At 37.8% G+C, this 19,196-nt stretch overlaps 1 protein-coding gene across 1 annotated transcript in view; it reads left to right on the forward strand.

Annotated features, from left to right (window-relative positions):
* The window catches only part of LOC139452100 (protein mono-ADP-ribosyltransferase PARP14-like), a 28,280-nt gene extending 14,446 nt beyond the window's left edge, over positions 1–13,834 (forward strand). The window contains exons 15-29 of the mRNA XM_071233418.1: positions 216–367; positions 565–704; positions 835–972; positions 2,244–2,309; positions 3,243–3,425; positions 3,781–3,978; positions 5,138–5,278; positions 5,834–5,899; positions 6,372–6,554; positions 6,905–7,102; positions 7,633–7,787; positions 9,436–9,826; positions 10,798–10,958; positions 11,764–11,941; positions 13,430–13,834. Of these exons, the coding sequence (XP_071089519.1) occupies positions 216–367; positions 565–704; positions 835–972; positions 2,244–2,309; positions 3,243–3,425; positions 3,781–3,978; positions 5,138–5,278; positions 5,834–5,899; positions 6,372–6,554; positions 6,905–7,102; positions 7,633–7,787; positions 9,436–9,826; positions 10,798–10,958; positions 11,764–11,941; positions 13,430–13,719 (2,640 nt within the window). The 3' untranslated portion in view covers positions 13,720–13,834. The remainder of the gene's footprint in view (positions 1–215; positions 368–564; positions 705–834; positions 973–2,243; positions 2,310–3,242; positions 3,426–3,780; positions 3,979–5,137; positions 5,279–5,833; positions 5,900–6,371; positions 6,555–6,904; positions 7,103–7,632; positions 7,788–9,435; positions 9,827–10,797; positions 10,959–11,763; positions 11,942–13,429) is intronic.
* The last annotated feature ends 5,362 nt before the right edge of the window (positions 13,835–19,196 follow it).

Raw genomic sequence — 19,196 nt, forward strand, 5'->3', positions numbered from 1 at the left:
CACTTGAAACATCATCTCCTTAGTGACCGTAACCCCAATCAGGCTAAAATGCCACATACCTGTTCCTAAAAATGATGACATCCCAATTTTTTCAAGAGGCTCAAATCCTATCTGACACAGCAACCATATCAAGAATCTATTTGTGGACATTCATGAAAGATGGTATTTGTTTAGATGGTATGTATTTTTCTCCATATTGCCTTTCACCTGAACAGGTACTTCAGAATATCATTCTGAAGTGTTTGCAAACAGCTTCTGATGACGGATGCCGAACCATTGCGTTACTAACCCTTGACACTGGGAACTTGGGCTCTGCAACTGATTTCATGATTCAGACTATGTACACAGTTGCAAAGGAGATAACGCTGTAATTGCATTGTATCACAACGTTTTGCGTGTCATTGTGAGTTTGTGACGTCACCAGTTACCATAAAAAAGGTCGAAGATTCATGCGGGATGACCTGATAGAATCTCACACTCATACTGTTATTAAAAGACACTCGATGGAGATTCTTAATCTTAAACAAGGAATATATTTTATTTTGTGTTATTCTGTACTCAAAGAGTATGTGTGTGTTTTCTTTTTCAATCCTTCACAAAGGCCTTTGAAAAGTATAAAAGACAAATGGAGACAGGAGAGATAACTGAGCCAGCAGTTGTGGTAAAGGATCGCCGTTCTTTCTTTGAACAACTGAACACTGAAGGTATGCTGAGAGTTTTGTTTTCTGTGTTGAGGGAAACCATTTCTTGTTCTTTTGTTGATATAGGGACAGTATCTCGTTCATTAAATTGTTCAGTTATATTTGAATACATACATTTTAACTTGCATTGAAGATTCATCGGTATCCGAGACTGAATCGGACGGACTTCAGATTGGACGTCTCAACGTTCAGATCAAACAAGGGGACATAACCAAGGAGGACGCTGACTGCATCGTCAACAGTACAAACCCTGAGCTGGACCTACAAAGAGGTGAAAAAAGAGCGGGCTCACTCTGTAGATCAGTGGTCGTATTTCTTGTTACCGTTAAACTGTTAGAAGGATGTCTCGCTTTATAATACAGCTGTGATGTGTTCAGTTGTGAAAACCGTTTAGTATATACTGCAATGAAACTGAAACGTCTTGGAATCTGAAGACGTGTCGGGCCATGGTATAACTTGTTTATGGTATAGAACTGAAAACAAATTAAACATTCAATTTCGTAATCGTCTTCTCAGGAATCTGAAACACTTACATAAAATGAACAACTATAGTTGGATTCAGATTGCAGATTGCATTCGGCTCGTGTTGTACCTGACCGGGATGTGTTTGTGAGATGTTTGCATGTGTTTGTGAGATGTTTGCATGTGTTTGTGAGATGTTTGCTTGTGTTTGTGAGATGTTTGCATGTGTTTGTGAGATGTTTGCTTGTTTTTGTGATTGGTGCCACCTGCGGGGTAAGATGCGCTCACCTTTTCGTCAACACCTTTTATCAACAATAATACTTGCTTGTATACTCTCTTTTGCCCGGCAGTTAAGTCAGCACTGTACAGTGGCTTTACGTAGAGATGTCATTTGTGATTATGGAATTGTTTGTGCATCTTCTATTAAATACCCATCTTAGGGGATGGAATGCAGATTATATACTTAATTTACAAAAAGTTCATGTGTGTTCCCAAATATACCTGTTTGCAACTGTGCCTTGGCGCTATTTCTATATTCCAACTTCTGTCTTTGCGCATGGGATGAAAATTATACACTTAATTAAAAAAAAACTTATGTAGAAGATATTTGAAATTGGTGCATGATATTGTTGAACATCAAATATTCAAATAATTCTTTGTGCTTAAGTATTTCAATACTCAAATCTTTGAGTATTAACAAGCTCCGACGTGTGTTGCTCATTTTGAATGTTAAAAAATATATAACCGTGATATTATTCTATAACTTTATTATAACCTGTTTAGATTTGGGCCAAGAAACAGCACATACTTTACTGTCTTGTTGCGGGGTAGACTAGGTCCCAAACAACCTAAAGGGATTGGCGACAAAAGGGATCGGTAGTCATGACTTGGTTGATTGCGATAGATTGGAACAAAGGTCATAATTTCGATCACCGGATTGTCTGGTCCAGACTTCATTACTTACAGAAGCGCCGTCATATATCTGGTATATTGAGCATCGTTAGACAAGAAAAGTCAATAAACAGTGAGCCTATTTGCACATGTTGACATATTGAATATTTCCACGATTTTCTGTTCCAGGTGCTGTGTCCGTAGCTATCGCCACAGCATGCGGAAAAGACATGACCTCACAGTGCAAAATGAAAGGTAAGGAATAAGTGCTTGTTTGGAAAAACAATGAGAATCGTTTTACATTCAAAAACAAGTATTATTTATACCTTGAATATGTGGTTCAATACAATAAATCAGCTGCAGCTCCTGCAGTAAGTCAGCCATGTTCATACATACGGATGTGATCAGCTGCGGCTCCTGTAGTAAGTCAGCCATGTTCATACACACAGATGTGATCAGCTGCGCCTCCTGTAGTAAGTCAGCCATGTTCATACACACAGATGTGATCAGCTGCGCCTCCTGTAGTAAGTCAGCCATGTTCATACATACAGGTGTGATCAGCTGCGGCTCCTGTAGTACGTCAGCCATGTTCATACACACAGATGTGATCAGCTGCGGCTCCTGTAGTAAGTCAGCCATGTTCATACACACAGGTGTGATCAGCTGCGGCTCCTGTATTAAGTCAGCCATGTTCATACATACAGGTGTGATCAGCTGCGGCTCCTGTAGTAAGTCAGCCATGTTCATACATACAGATGCGATCAGCTGCGGCTCCTGTAGAGAGTCAGCCATGTTCATACACACATGTGTGATCAGCTGCGCCTCCTGTAGTAAGTCAGCCATGTTCATACATACAGATGCGATCAGCTGCGGCTCCTGTAGAGAGTCAGCCATGTTCATACACACATGTGTGATCAGCTGCGGCTCCTGTAGTACGTCAGCCATGTTCATACACACATGTGTGATCAGCTGCGGCTCCTGTAGTGAGTCAGCCATGTTCATACACACAGGTATAAATAGCTGCGGTTCTCCATGAAAAATATATGCAGTGTGTGTTCTAGGCTGTTGCACACATAGCGTGTTATACAAAGATAACTGCGCAGCAACATCTTTCTCCGGTAAAAACGTGCGTGTGTTATGGAAACTCGATAATTCCAAAGACTGATCAGAACCATACTTTATATATAGTGTACGAAATGAGGCAGAACGGAGTTGTTAGCACGACAGCGAAAGGTCTGAAGTGTAGCTACGTCCTACATGTGGCGGGGGACCATTTTGGCAATGACTGGAAGAAAGTTGTCCTCACATGTTTGAGAGAGGCAGACGAATTGGGTGATGCGCGCTCAATTGCTCTTCCGGTCCTTGGAACAGGTAGGTTCAAGTTATTTTTTTCAAGTTAATAAGTTAATAATGAAATAATGATAATTTGGTGTTCAATGAATGAATATGTACCGTGCTAATATACCTATATTTATTCATATATATTAATGTTTCGGTCCCAAATATACTACAAGTCAACTATAGCTCACTGTATAGTGAGTGAATGAGTGATTGAGTGATTTATTAAGTGAGTGTCATTTTACGCTACTTTAATCAGTATTCTAGCAATATCACGGCGGGGACACCCATGTGGGGAGTCGAACACTTTAACCACTAGCCTACCCCACCACCACCCTTAATAGATTATGCCAATTATGATAACAATACCGACACTTAATGCCATCAGGTGCTGGTCACGTCAACCCTCAAGAAATATCCGAGATCATGGTTCATGCCTTTGCCGAGTTCGAGCCTCAAGCATCCAACCTAAAAGATGTACGGGTGGTTGTGTTCCAGAAGTCAATGTTTCTCACAGTTTCGTCTCAGATGAAGGAATCAGTGAAATCACTGAATCAACAATCCACCATACGAACACCTAAAACAGGTAAGAAATAAGAGCGGGACTATTTGTCAATATTTGATATAGGAGTTATTCCTTGGAACTTTCCTGTAACGTAGGATGGGGAGTGAGTGAGTACGCCGCTTTTAGCAATATTCCAGCAATATCACAGCGGGGGACACCAGTACCCATTGTACCCATGTCCGGAATCGAACCCGGGACTTCGGCGTGACGAGCGAACGCTTTAACCACTAGGCTACCCGATATGAATACTATCAACAGAAATTCATTTTCACTTCAGAGATACTCTAGACAATCAATACTGAAATGATTGCAATGTTTACTGGTTGCTCCAGTTTCAATTAGAAAATGTGGCACCTTATGTTCCTGTTCTTATCGTTGATAAACATCTCTAGTTTCTTGTTTTCTTGGAGGTAACGTCTTGATGAGATGGTGAGATACTGATTGTTTTAAGTTCAATTTTCCAGGCAAACTGATCATAAGCGGCTTCCAATCAACGTCAAAATATTGAATAGCTTAAATTAAAGGTACATTCGGTTTCTTTAGCAACTACTAGTATATGTTCAAAGAAAGTTGGCAAAATCACTTCCAAGTTAATCCAGTGTGACGAGAAATATGATGTGATGATCTTGACCTTCTTGGTAATGTCATAAATACGAGTATAGCGCACATAATATCTCTATGTTAGTGGTTGGTCATGATTCATGAGGATTTTCTGCTCTTGATCCAGTTACGTGCATATGTGTATACAACCAAGTCTAACGGACGGGTGGCCAATCGGATTCTCCCTGATCAAATCTAGTGTAGAGTGAATAATACCTCCATGAGATGTTGGCCTGTAGGGGTACCTGCTGCCATTAATATGTGTGATTCTATTAAACGTCCAGTTACGTGTAAATGCGTATACAATCATATTTATATAATGGGTGGCCCAGCGGTCTAAGGTGTCGCACTTTCGCTGTCTTTTGCAAGGCATCAACCCCCGGTCCCAGTTTCCTTCTGATCATATATCGCTTAATTTGTCAGTGTGTCGTTGGTTTTAAGGTCGTAAAGACCTGTGTTCCCCACATCAAACTGACACGTCTTGCTACAACTGAATAGTGTTCAAAGCAGTGTTAACTTAATCTTGCTCGGTCTCTCATCATCTTTGTTTTAGTTCCAGGCGTTCGTGGGATTGTTTCAGAAGGTCCCTGGAGCGCCTCCGTCGGCTCTGGTAGCATACAGTTTGGAAATATTACAGTGCAAATGAAACAAGGGGACATAACAAAAGAAGACACAGACTGTATCGTGAACAGCACCAACATGGAACTGGACCTAAAGAAAGGTGAGACTATTAGCAGAAAAAAGGAGGAAAAGAGAGGAGCCAATTGATAGCATACCAGACCTTTGCAGTGCAATAAATTGAATCTATAGCAGAAGATAGCAGAACTATAGAGTAGCCTGATGGTATCATGTGAAGATCATTCAACTTACTTCCATTTAAAGACCATTAGTAGAATAAATGAGTAATATAGAGATGTACTGTACCGTAAGGTAAAGAACGTATTAAAGAATTAAAGAATGTCAGGGAAATAGTGAATATTTTACTTCCACATTAAGATCATTAAAGGAATTGGAAAGTATAGGTACGTTTTACTAGCACAAATTCACCAGGGACTTACATATGCTCCTTACAATAAACCATATAAAGATATACATTTTGTTTTTATCAACACTATCAACGATAACACCTGTATTTACATGATATGCCTGAAGTTGTCTCAATAGATACTTAATGAAATGTAAAGGCAGACGTGTCTTGATATTAGCAAAGTAGTATTACATGATAAACTGAAAGAGGAGTGCCTTACGTGTGCTGAGTATTGTATATTTCCTTAAGGTGCTGTCTCAAGTGCTATCAGGAAAGCATGTGGCAAAGATATAGAGTCGCAGTGTGCAAAGAAAGGTGAGATTCATATCGATTCTCTGTGCAGTTGTGTAAGACACTTGCTATACCCTGGAGTTGTACATTGTAGATAAAATAACATTTCAGGAAGACTTCAGATCTTTTATGTGGTAACATTAATATTAATATAATCTAGCATTCCGAATGTCATGTGAATTATGTAATCGCTCGTGGTCGGTGTTACACAAGTAGAAAACGAAGCTCACGTCATTGTGAGTATCTTTTAAAAAGGGTTTTTATGAGTGAGAGAAGTTGAGTTCAGTTTCCATGGGAAACATCCCCAAAGCAATCATTGGCCCTGGCACGTGAGTATCCAGGTTTCAAGGGAATCCGATCCCAATGCATAGTTACACCCAGTATTGTCAGGCCGCAAGTACATGTTCAAGTCTGGATTGGCACAACTTGTTTCTTTGTCTTAACTGCTTTATCGGTAGCATGACCAGAATGCTTGAATTTACATTGGCTGTTATAGTTGATGACATGAGACAACATGGCGTTATCAGCACGACATCCAAAGGTCTGAAGTGTAAATACGTCCTCCATGTGGCCGGGCACCATTTCGGCAATGACTGGAAAAAAGTAGTCCTTAGCTGTCTGGAAGAGGCAGAAAAACTGCGTGATGCACAGTCAGTAGCATTCCCTTTGCTGGGAACAGGTAACGTGGCTAGAACTGGTAGCAGTCGTTGTGAGTGTGTTCATAAATTACTTATTATTGGTAATGTTTCATCCATATTTGGATCAGAATATAAGTTTCGTTGTAGTTCTCAATCAACAAATGAAGGATATTGGAAAATATAACAGATGTAGTGGTCGTATTTCGGAATATGAAAGAAACAGCAGTGGTCAATAATGATAAGAACAACTACAACAACAACAATAATAATATTAATAATAATAAAAAGAAGCTGAAGAGATGTATGTGCAGCAGTCAGAATGTTCCTCTCATAGTTGTACTTTGCATCTATATGTCAGCTTCTATTGTATCAAGCAACATTTTCTGTACAGGTATCGGTAATATAGAGCCTGAGGATATTGCCAAGCTTATGTCACAAGCATTTGCTGAGTTCGGACCTCAGGCTGTTAACATCAGCGATGTTCGAGTAGTTGTATTCCAGGAAGCAATGTTAAAACCATTTGCTGCAATGGTTAAACTCTCGGCAGACACAGGAGGAATACAACAGGCACAATCTATCATTACAAGAGGTGAGTATTTACCAATAAGGTGCATGTGTTGTATTTGTGCTGTTAACGATTGCAAAGAGATACACCATAGGAAAATTATCTTAAATAATAAGTTCAAACTTTCACATCCAAATTTTGCCGAGATATTAGTTTTGTTTCACACAAAATATGGTGAAATGTATTCTACTTTAATTTCCTATAAGAGATGTGCAAGAGAGGGAGATAGAATATTTTTTCTTTGGACCCATTAGACACAAAAATGTCATCAAGCTACCCTAGTTTGCCTTGACAATTAGTAGTTGGAATATAGGCCATGTCGTCATTATTATCATTATTTTCAATTATCCATAAATTTAATTGATCACAGTTACTTTTGTGTTTGAGTATTTGCTAAACTAATGTACTTATAATTGTTAACCGTGATGGAATGACCTCATTGCATTCATGGGCGGGATGGAAAGTGTTTTTCGTTTTATCTATGTATACGATAACTGCCTTTACGCTCCCCAAGGATTGGCATGTTCCATCTTGTTCTTCGTACATTTCGTCAGGCACCACCACGACAGGGAGGGTTGATCTCTTCTTCTTCTCTGGCCAATCAGACAACATAGACAATGGTATAAAGAACCTGGAAGCACTATGCAAGGAGGAATGGATTACAGAGACATCACAGGACGAAGTGATAACAAAACTAACAAACCATCAGGTTACGATATTCACTTTACAGTAACAATGCCCATTTTTGAGTTTGGAACATGTATATTGCCATTAGAGGTTTTGCAAGAAGACAATACCAGCCTTCAACAGTTACTAGTCAAATATGGTCCTAAATCCTGTGAACAGCCTTATACCAGTAAGGATCACAACTTAAAAATCATTTATGGATCCTGTCAAAACATTTGATAAAATAATGGCCAAAAGAGAAGATGAACCTGTTGAATGTCTTTCTGGATGGCTTAAGTAAGTATGTGATGTTGTCTTTGGTAGAATGAGAAAAATGAAGAAAATAAAACTAGGAAACATTGACATTGACTCAAATAACTCTGCCATTAAATATAAGAATCACTACGCATGCAATGCTTAATCAAAGAGCTTGCCATAAGTGACATCTCAAATAATGCCACAAATAACTGAAGAAATATGCCAAAACCACGCATTGGATTGGCAACACGAGCATTTGGCCAAGCCATTTACCTTAAAGCTTCCGGAATATCGATTATCTGATATCGTTAAACAATATTAAAATACCCAATTTCCTTCAACTGATTTCCCACCTGAACTAGAAATATAAAAGACCGGTGAGCCCGCCTCATCCGTCCCTTTCTGTCCAGCAAGTTCCAGGCCTTGGTGTCTACATTTCACAACGTTTGAGGTACAATCAAGGATGCTCTTTATACGAACATTTCAAAGAGCGTCATACGAATCTTGCACAAAATCTGTTTGATCAGCGTTACAACAACAACGTTCTTAAAGAAGCTTTAATTAAGTTTTATGGTAGACATTTGGTCCGTCAATGAGCAAAATGATGTTGTACCTCATATTCCCGTGTGATTTATTTTTCAAATGAACAATTGATCTGCATTTGCAATTGTTGAGGGCAGGATCCGGATACTCTCACTTTTTCGCAAACACTATTTGGTAGTGATTCATAAACAAATCCTTATGAGTGAGTACTAGTGAGTAAGTGAGGAGTGTTGTACGCCGCTTTTAACAATATTCCAGCAATATCACGGCGAGGGACACCAGAATCGGGCTTCACACATTGTACCCATGTTTGGAATCGAACGCTTTAGGCGTGAAGAGCGAATGCTTTAACCACAAGGCTATTCCTCTACCCCTCTCATGCTTATGATTTGTTGTTTAACGCCGCACTCAGCAATATTCCAGCTATATGACGGCGATCTGCAAATAATCGAGTCTGGACCAGACAAGCCAGTGATTGACATCATGAGCATCGTTCAAAGCAATTGGGATACGATGACATGCATCAACCAAGTCAGCGAGCCTGTCCTGCCGATCCCGTTAGGAGCCTCTCACGACAAGCACGACGTGCTTATGAAACAGTCGGAATCGTACGACGGACTCTGCTACATATTAATTATTATTATTGAAAAGGTTTTATCGTTTTTGTTTGCAAATGTATTTCTACAAAAAGACCTCTCAAATATTTGTTATTATTTACTAGCGTCTTCAATCCACTTTTGTTTCCCCCTTTAATAATTTGTTGTGGATTTTAATTTCATTTGAAAAATAAAATAGATAAATATTCAGATGCTTTGGAATTGTTATTTGCAGCATAATAAATATACTTTCGAATCCCTTATTGTTACTGACACAGAAAAATATACTTCCAGATTGACTCCTTGCACAAACGCTTTCGTGTGGAACTAAGAGTCGACAGAAACAAAGGCGCTATAGAACTGACAGGACTGAGAGGTGAGGTTGGGCTTGCCACAGGAAAGGTTATTCAATACCTACGTGACATTGAGAAGGAGGAGAGCGAAACAGAAAAGGCGACCCTACTCTCTCGAACAATACAGTGGGCCTATTTCGAGAAAGACAGTCCTTCCGATAAGAAGGACTTTGGTAAGAAGGAAAATGCAGCAATCGAAAAGGCATTTACAGACAATAAGAAGTCGTGCAAGGTAACTTTTATGAAGACCAAGATCGAAATCGACTTTTCGTCCTTGGAGGGAACAGCAGCAAAGAAAACATACAATGTCATGCGACGAGACCTTTTGCAGGGTGAGAAAATAGTATTATCTACGTATAACAGAAAGTGATCCAAGGTGTATCTAAATATACTAACGGAATAATTAACTGTGCTTCATATAACTTTCATTAAAAAAAAATTTAATATAGAGTTATATAATGCACTTTTTAATACATATTATTTAAGACATCTCCTCGACTATAAGGTCGAATTCACAATTTACACGCGCACGATTAGGATCTTTGCGTGATCGTTGGGAGTATAATTACACACGTGATATTTGTCATGTGAACAGCACACAATAATTGTAGAACTATCGTGCCCATGAAAACATTTTTGTTTAACCGTAACAAACGCTTATGCAATGCCAGGGCTTCAATGTCTCTCGTGTCTTCAATGCAGCACCGCTCTGTATCAACGCATATTGTAGTCACATCCGATTGTGGCATTGTTAATTGAGGTGTTACATGAACACAACCACTCTGTGAGGGCGTGTGGCTCTGTCTCCTGTTACCATGTATCGGTTATGTCAACGAATTCGTTGTGATAAAACATTGATCAGAAGAGTGATCAAATATTATGTTGTTATTTTCAATAACATAACGTTTACACCACTTTATGTGAAGCACAGTTATACGTTTCCGATAGTATATATAGACACTGGTAAAACGCCATCTGACAACTAAGGCGACGTGTTTGAAGACAAATATATTCAATTTCAATGCCACGATGAATAGGACAACAGAGATTATTTATTTATTTGTGATTAGAACACGGTGGACAACAAACTGTCAACCCTAATTCGGCATACAGTATTAGCAGATACAGCCATTCATATTTTTCTCAACGATGAGGTCAAGGAGTAGTCTGTTTAAGCAAAAACATACGAACCACACTTCTTAACTACACACTATCCTTACGTGAAGAGAATATATACATTGTGACATTCGTGTAGGTGTCATACTTAATGAAATGTATTTATATCCTACGTGTTGTTTTTCAGAGGCCAAACAATCAATATTTGACCTACCTCCGGGCTGGCAGAAAATGGCGGATGATGTTAATATTGAGTGTTTTCCAGTCGCAGCTGGCGGTGAAGAGTTTAAGACGGTTGAACAAAGGTTCATGTCAACTATCAAGAACAGCAATGCCAAGGTTCTTCAGGTACGATACCACAATCTCTATAAAACGCACAGTCGATGAACTTGAAATACCATTATAGTTTTTCCTTGCCTCTGCCTCTCAAAATACAAATAAACGCATCAGCTGAGGAGATTTCCCTTTTAAGTAGGTTCTTGAAAAGCTGTTAAAGTTCGTTAGTCAATATTGACTAAGATCTGATGACATTGTGACGATACGATGTAACACGAACATGATCTGACAATGTTTACGATACAATGGCATAAAGATATATGGATGTTTTTAAACCTAACACACTCAATACTATCTAATGTATGGTTCACACGCGGAGGTGATTCTATTTCCGGAACAGTGCATCATTAACCTCAGTATTTATAACACAACGCCAATGATAAATGGAAAGAACTTTTTACATTTGTAACAGAAATAGTAGATTCCTCTTGATCGTCATCTGAATGTCGGATAGAACACCATCTCCGTTATGTATTACAAATGTGCTGTATGTAGCGTCCTCCCATTAAAATAAATTCCTTACCTATGATGACCTTATCATAAAACTAATTGGAATTTTGTATGGAGACTAGATATTTTTCAGCTGCAGTGGTAAAACCAGATTTTTTAATCAAAGCCATGAGCTAGAATAATTTTAATAATATCAAATGGTCGCTCCCTTAGCAACTCAACGCATTTCAACTTGCACATTATAGTCTGCCAGGACGTGACTTGAAGTGTACCCTTACAACCTTTGCAGTGGTTTGTAACCTACGACGTTGACTAACACCTTCCCTGTTACTGAAAAGTACCATCATACATTGCGTATTTGTCATAGGTGACTCGCATTCAGAACAGATCTCTATATCAGCAATATGCGGCAAAAAGGAAGCAACTGGAAAAGCAGAACCCCCAGGGTACCAAGAACGAGGAATTGCTGTGGCACGGTACCAGCACAGATGCTATAGGCAGCATCAATGCACATGGGTTCAACAGAAGCTATTGTGGGAAAAATGGTATGTATTGCTTTAGACAGACAGGCATATATGACCAAAAGGCCAATGATACATCTTGTATGCTATGATATAGTTAATACTTGCTGCGCAATCTTGACATTATAGTTTCGTAGAATATAGGACGGGTCTACAGAAATGCACTTCCTAACAGGCTTCTTAGCCCTCATGTGAAATAAAATAACACGTACACGTACAATAACACGGATAACTTAAGTAACATATTCACACTTTCGATTTGAAGTATATCATATAAATTTTACCGAGATGGTCCGTAAATACGGCTGCATGTAATCATTTCTTGGACTTGCATATTCTGGACATATTGACAGTACGTGATATTCATCTTAATTAGGGGTCCCCCGTGGTGATATTACTGGAAGATTGCTAAAAGCGGCGTCAAACCATACGTATTCACTCCTCATTAGGCAGTTTAGAGTATGGACAGGGTGCATATTCAATTGCCGTGTTTTTGGAAAATCTAGCTGCTCTAATGTGAACATTACGTACATTGCAGCTACATTTTGTTAACGGACGGAGATTGTTTTTCATTACATAAGATAATGATGCAATTGAACTTTGGATTTCGGAAGAATATTAAAATAATTTGACTCATGAATTACTCATGTTGATAAATATCTTTACATCTTTGTTTAAAAAAATTAAGAAATACCTTTCTGTCACCTACATCTTGTGCAAGCCAGACATGTCCAAAACTATTTTTAAATAATGGTATTCGTCAGGAAAAACACGGTTTTCGTCCCCTGCATCATCTAATCTTATGTGTAAATGATAACATTGTCTGGAGTATCTGTTAATGGTTGTCTGGTTAACCGTATCCAACAAGACAGAGCTCTACAGTGGGCATTTATGAACAGCTGGAAGCGACCACATTCTGTCCAAACAACTTCCCTTGCAGCTTTGTAACATGTGTGCAATAGAAATTTGCAGTTTGGTATGAAGTTTATGAATTGTCTCACTACAATTCCCCTCCTTTATCAGTCACAGCAATGGTTGAACAAGCATATATAGTATTCAATGTGGTGCCAAACGGGTGTACATGGTGAAGGCCCAGACTAACACTTAGTATCTGAAAATATATGATTTTGATAGAAACAAATAACTCCATGTAAATTGAAATGGAGCCCCAGTGAGATGGGAGACTTGCTTCATTTAGGGCTTGTGCATCACTGAAAGGCCTGGGTGGAATGGAAAATAAAATGGTCTAGTGACGGTGAGAAAGACCGGGTCTGTGGAAGGCTGTGAGGCCGGAAGTTTGAGATTGCATATTTTTATATATGTATTTGAATTCCTCATTGGAAATTATCACAAAAGAAGAGCGATTTTTTAAGAACAGTAAATGTGTAAGATTCACGTTACACATATTTTACTTGTGAAAAGTACATAATGACACCTGTTCGTAGCATTTAAGGAATGGCTACTGGCTCTTCATATTCCAATGTGTCTACAGATAACCGCTTCCAATTTCAGCCACCTACTACGGGCAAGGAGTGTATTTCGCTGTTAATGCCAAATATTCTGCCCAAGATGCATACTCAAGACCGGACGCAAAAGGGCAGAAATACTTGTACCTGGTTCGAGTCTTGACTGGCGTGTATACTTTGGGGAAACCTGGGATGAGAGTTGCACCGTCCAAGACAGGAAGCACTGGCACTGAGCTGTATGACTCGGTCGTGAACGATATTAACAATCCTGTCATGTACGTTGTGTTCAATGATACACAGGCTTACCCAGATTATCTGGTCACATTCCGACCTTGAAGTGGTGTAAATGTGTTGACAAGTTTGTATTTGTTAGAAACCACTTGTGTTGAAGTATAATGTAACCTTTCGGTAAAGTTAGAAGTATCAATATTTTATTTGCAATTTTTGTTTATCCCACATACATAAGTAATTCCGTGAGCAGCAGCGCTCGAACCTGTACATGTATTGTTGTGAGTGAGTATGGTTTTACGAGTAAAGTGTACAGTTTAAAATTTGGAATCAAACTTGCTGTCTGGCTCGTACGTTTGACTCAAGAACTAAATATCCAAGCACAAGGCTTCTATAGTTGAAGCTCGATGATGGTAATAAGATATTCAATACTTAATTTATCTTTGGTTGACAAAGATAATGCTGCAAAAACATACAAAAATTTCGGAAAATGTTTACATAATTACATAATTACATAATTGTTTGTCTGCTGAATAAGGTTGACATTTTGTGAAATGAACAAAATATTTTACTGGTAGTTACTTTTATAAAGCTGGCCTACATGACAAGAAATACAAACTTAGGGATATACCTCGAAATGTTGAATGTCCCTCGCCAATTCTCAGGAGGTTGTTATAGCTCAAAGCATGTAGATATTTAAAGGTTCACTCCGTCAAACAGCAGGTGTTCTATGAAAGGGGAAACCGAACAATGTATGTTTCACAACATTTGTTTTCAGAACAAATATATCTTCAGTACAACCTGAAACCACGAGCAGAAGGAATTTTACAATAATTAATGTTTAAAGACATATTTTGCCCTATTGCTTTCTAACCGATTGTCCAAATACAATGTGTGAAGCCCATTTTTGGTGTCCCCCGCCGACAAAGCGGCGTAAAACCATACTCACTCACTCGCACAAACTTTATGTTTCTGCTGCTTCTGATGCTTGACCTTTTTATGTATATTTACGTTCGTAATTGATCATATGTCTTTTGTTTGCATAGAAAACAGTGAAAGTTGGCATTATGTATCAACAAACGATGTGCATGTCAAAAGTAACGTGGCTGAACGACCATAGTTGGGGCTTTAGGTTTTGTTAAAACAAAGTTACGTGAACTTTAATGAGAGTTGGATAGACACAATCATTTTGCTAACACTCCAATAGTTTCCCACACGTGAAATCAAGAGACTATGAATATGGTGGCTCTTAACTTTTGTGCATGTGTATATATCAGACTAGGTTATCAAATACCTGGAAGATTCACTCGGAGCCCAACAAGGCTACTTGCAGTTATGTACTTCTCTTTATTTTTTTCAAAACTACAAGAAGTCGATGGTCGGCCCATAAATGTGCGATATGTTATGTATGAATACTCCACTTTGCAAAATATTTTTAATATACTTATATAAACATGTCATTGAATGTAATCTCATAGGTTTATACTATTTGTATTTCTTTAAATCATTACTGAAGAATATAGAAAATTATCCTTTTCGGAATATTTGTATACATAATTTTGATAATATGGGGTTTGGGGTTTTAAATATTAACATAAGTAGTTATTTTATCTGCTTTCCAACATAATCAACAAATGATAAATAGTAAACATATATAATGCAGTTGTGTTGATAATATATTTGATTATACATATGTCAACAGTATGAGAAATTATGCTTCAATCTAAAACCTGTCCTTCATGAGTTATGATATGTTTATATCCCAATGTCATATGCATGTAATGACTTACTACGAGATTAACCGCAGGGCAAAAGAATGTTGAATGGGGTCTAAAATGAAACAATTATGGTTATTTGATGGGGATGTGTTTGATACGGGTATCAAAAGCGATATTAGGAGGGTCATATCAATGAGTATCTCATAACAAATGACATGCACATGACATCGCAATGGACATGGTGGTCGCAGTTTCACAGTACACAGTAAAAAGCTGAGAGAAGTGTGGATTTTCAAGTGTATACATTCTTATATTTAACCAATAAATAAACGTTTTGTCTACATTTTAAGGTTTTTTTTCATTTCAAATACGGTCATGTTTTCCACATAACAATGTTCAAATTGGTGCTCCAAAGTCTTGGATTATTGCTCACAAGTATCAGTCACTGGATTGTCTGGTCCATACTCGATTATTTACAGACCGACGTCATATAGCATTGTTGAGTGTGTCGTTAAAGTACAAACAAACTTTAGCCAGATTGAACCGAATGATAATGAAGAATGTACCTACCCAGTATGGATTTATTCCTGGTGGATATTCCTAGTGGACATTTCAAGTGGACATATATCATTGTACCTGATGATGTATTGGTCCATGGATTATTGGTGCGTTTTCCAGTTAACCCAAAACTGATGCATCGGTTGACCTAAATGATGTTCGATGCAATTATCCTATTTCAACTAGTACAGTATGTTCACGTGTTTGTTCGGGCAAACACTTGACTTGAATTTTCATGAGTTTGTGACGGGTGAACACATGTAGAACATGATACTTATCTTCAACTCTATTAAGGTCACACAGTGTATATTTTCTCGTTTTGCTATCATATATATTTTTATATAATCGAGAATTCTCTTTGGCCGAGATTTGATCACATGACAGTCTTTTGAAATGCATATCGCCTCCAACCCGACGATATTGACTTGAGTCAAAGGAAAAAGGCCTAGTGTATCCCTTGATTTTCAGGCAGCTAGGTTCCATTCGCGGAGACCCCAGCACGGGACGATCCTAACAACGTAAACATGGCGCCCGCGTCCGATGGTAAACCTAACCGTTTCGCTGATCTCACTTTCATGGCGTCATATTGGACAATATACATTTGAAAAATACCGAACGATCTACTTCGACAGCGCTGAAGGTATTTCGGGAGTAATTAGCTCAGAAAGGAAACTTCATTGAGTTGGAAATTGTTTATGCAAGAACTGGACAGAAAGCTGGCGAAATTCCATCTTGAAGCGAGAACCGAGAAAAGCGACCAATACAGGGAAGTCACTCTTATGACCTATCGACTCAGTATTCAATGACACCTTGAACATTCAAGACAAGATGTAGATATTACCAAAGAAAGCTGATTCAGTGAATCGTCGAAATATTTCAAAGCAAGGGGAAAAGAACTGAAGCGAATCGGGTTTGCCGAGATCAAGCACTACCCCACTATAGCCGATGGCGACATCACGAAACTATGTGACTACGTATGCAGCTTCGACAATCCAGTACTTCTGCAACACAAGGTATATCTATAATAGGATTTCAATGTGATTAGGACAATTTCAAATCATTTTCTTGTCCAATATCGTGAGGAGTTTTAGCTTTTTGAGCTGTGAATAAAATGCGTTCATGTGAATACATTTATTTTAGAGCACAATGAAAAACATTACGAAGTCAATTTCCAAAAGATTTAAATTTCAATACATTTGATCTAACGCTGGTATTCGTCGATATGTTGTTGTACTTCGGGAGGAGAGGTAGTGAAAACCTCGCGGGACTGAAGGTTTCTGATACAGTTATCACCACGGATGAACGCACAAAAATCAAAAAGTTAGTATCAAAACGACCTTATCAAGTTGAAAGAGACCCCCTTATTGTTATTATGTTCCTAGAAAAAACGATACATCCCTAGGTAAGATACAGACTTAGTTGACTTTTGGTTGTTGTGCCTTTTCTAACTGGCTCTGAACTTAACAAGATAGTGTGACATAAATAACACTATTGTACTCGCATAGTTCAAATCTTTTTTCTTCTTTTTTAAATTTTTATTCAGTCATATACACAGGATACATAAGCACTCGGAAAGCAATACAGCTTTAAGAATACAGGTACTTCTCAAAAGGATATGGTACAGAGGAGGCCTAAGGCATAATCCACATCATGGTACAGATGAAGGCATAATCTACATCATGGTACAGATGAAGGCATATTTATGTATACAATTAAGAAGATGCGGATCTATGGTACATCAAATTATGTTGCAAACATCAAGTGAATAAGTTATTTTGCAGTTTGAGGAAACAAAGCCCATTTTCTATTAAAGGCAGAGAAGTCGTTATTTCTACGTGCAATATGATATTCAACGTCATAGATACTTCTTATTGTGTTCTTAAAAGCAACAAAGTCAACATTTTCATTCTTAATACACTGGACAAAGATAAATCTTTTAGCAGCTACAATCAAATGGTTAATTAATACATCAGAGGTAACAAAGAGGAGCTCGTTGTCAGTTATAAGGGTTTTTCCATGCAAGATTTGAGTCAAGTAAATACAGAAATCTGACCAAAAATTCTTAACAACATGACATTCGATATAAACATGAAAAATATTTTCTTTGTGAGTATGACACATAGAACACTCATCGTTATCAATAAGTTTCATTCTTAATAACTCACGTTTAGTAAATATTACTTTATGAATAAATCTAAACTGGAAATCCCTGAGTTTTGTGTCCCTTAACCCATGGCAATATACTCTGAATATTTGATTCCATGGAAAAGAGCATCCCAACTGATTTTCCCATTTCAAACAAGATTTAGGGAGAGGGAGGGAATTCCCTATCAGTTTATTATAAAACACTTTTGTTCCTTCAATAGAACGTGTAAGATCATAAATCCAAGGAGATACTGTGAAATTAGAAGAGGAATGTAGAATTTTATCAATATTTTGTCTCCAACTTCTTGGAATATTTAAAAACATACGGTTATAGTCGAGAAAAGTTCCTTTAAGATCATAAAGTTGTTGTAAACGTGGGAAAGGGATCCATCCGTTTTCATCATACAAGTCTTTTATCGTAACTATACATTTTTTAAACCAGTCATTAAAAATTAATACTGGTTCTCTAAAATAATGGTGTAACCATATGGGTTGGGAAGCAATTTCTGCTTTTTCTAAGTCTGCAAAGTCATATGAATGCATAAAGTCACTCCAGGCTATAAGGGTATCTTTCCAGAACGGATTTCCAATTTCCCAATTCTTGTGCAAACTGGCACCTAAAGTGTAGATATGAGCCAGCTGAAAACTAGCAAGGTCGTAATTAATGTTTTTTTCACAATATCTTTTTAAACATGGAATTTTTAAAGATGATATAAATTTGGGTATATCAGTCATTTTCAATCCACCTTGACTATAATTCCTTTTCAAATAATCCCTCTTAATCTTATCTCTTTTGCCACTCCAAATAAAGTTAAAAAGAATTCTATTCAATTGATCAATGAAAGCTTTTGATGGATTTGGGAGAGCGGGGAAAATATTTACAAGGGTAGAGAGAATTAAGGTCTTAACAACTGTTATTTTACCCATCAAAGTCAAATTACGTTTTTTCCATTTGCTTATAATACCATAGATATTATCAAGGCGTTTTTTAGTGTTGATTACCCAAAGGTCTTTTAAGTCAACATTAAAACATATGCCCAAAACTTCAAAGTTGCCATCATGCCAATCTAGCTTTAAGTTAGGACAAAATCGGACTTTACTACCAGCCATACTGCCTATCCATATTGCTTTGGTTTTTTCAAAGTTCATTTTTAATCCTGAGAT

This window comes from Haliotis cracherodii, unplaced genomic scaffold (genome assembly GCF_022045235.1).
Source record: "Haliotis cracherodii isolate W230 unplaced genomic scaffold, xgHalCrac1.p SCAF_9, whole genome shotgun sequence".
In the NCBI taxonomy this organism is placed as follows: Eukaryota; Metazoa; Mollusca; class Gastropoda; order Lepetellida; family Haliotidae; genus Haliotis; species Haliotis cracherodii.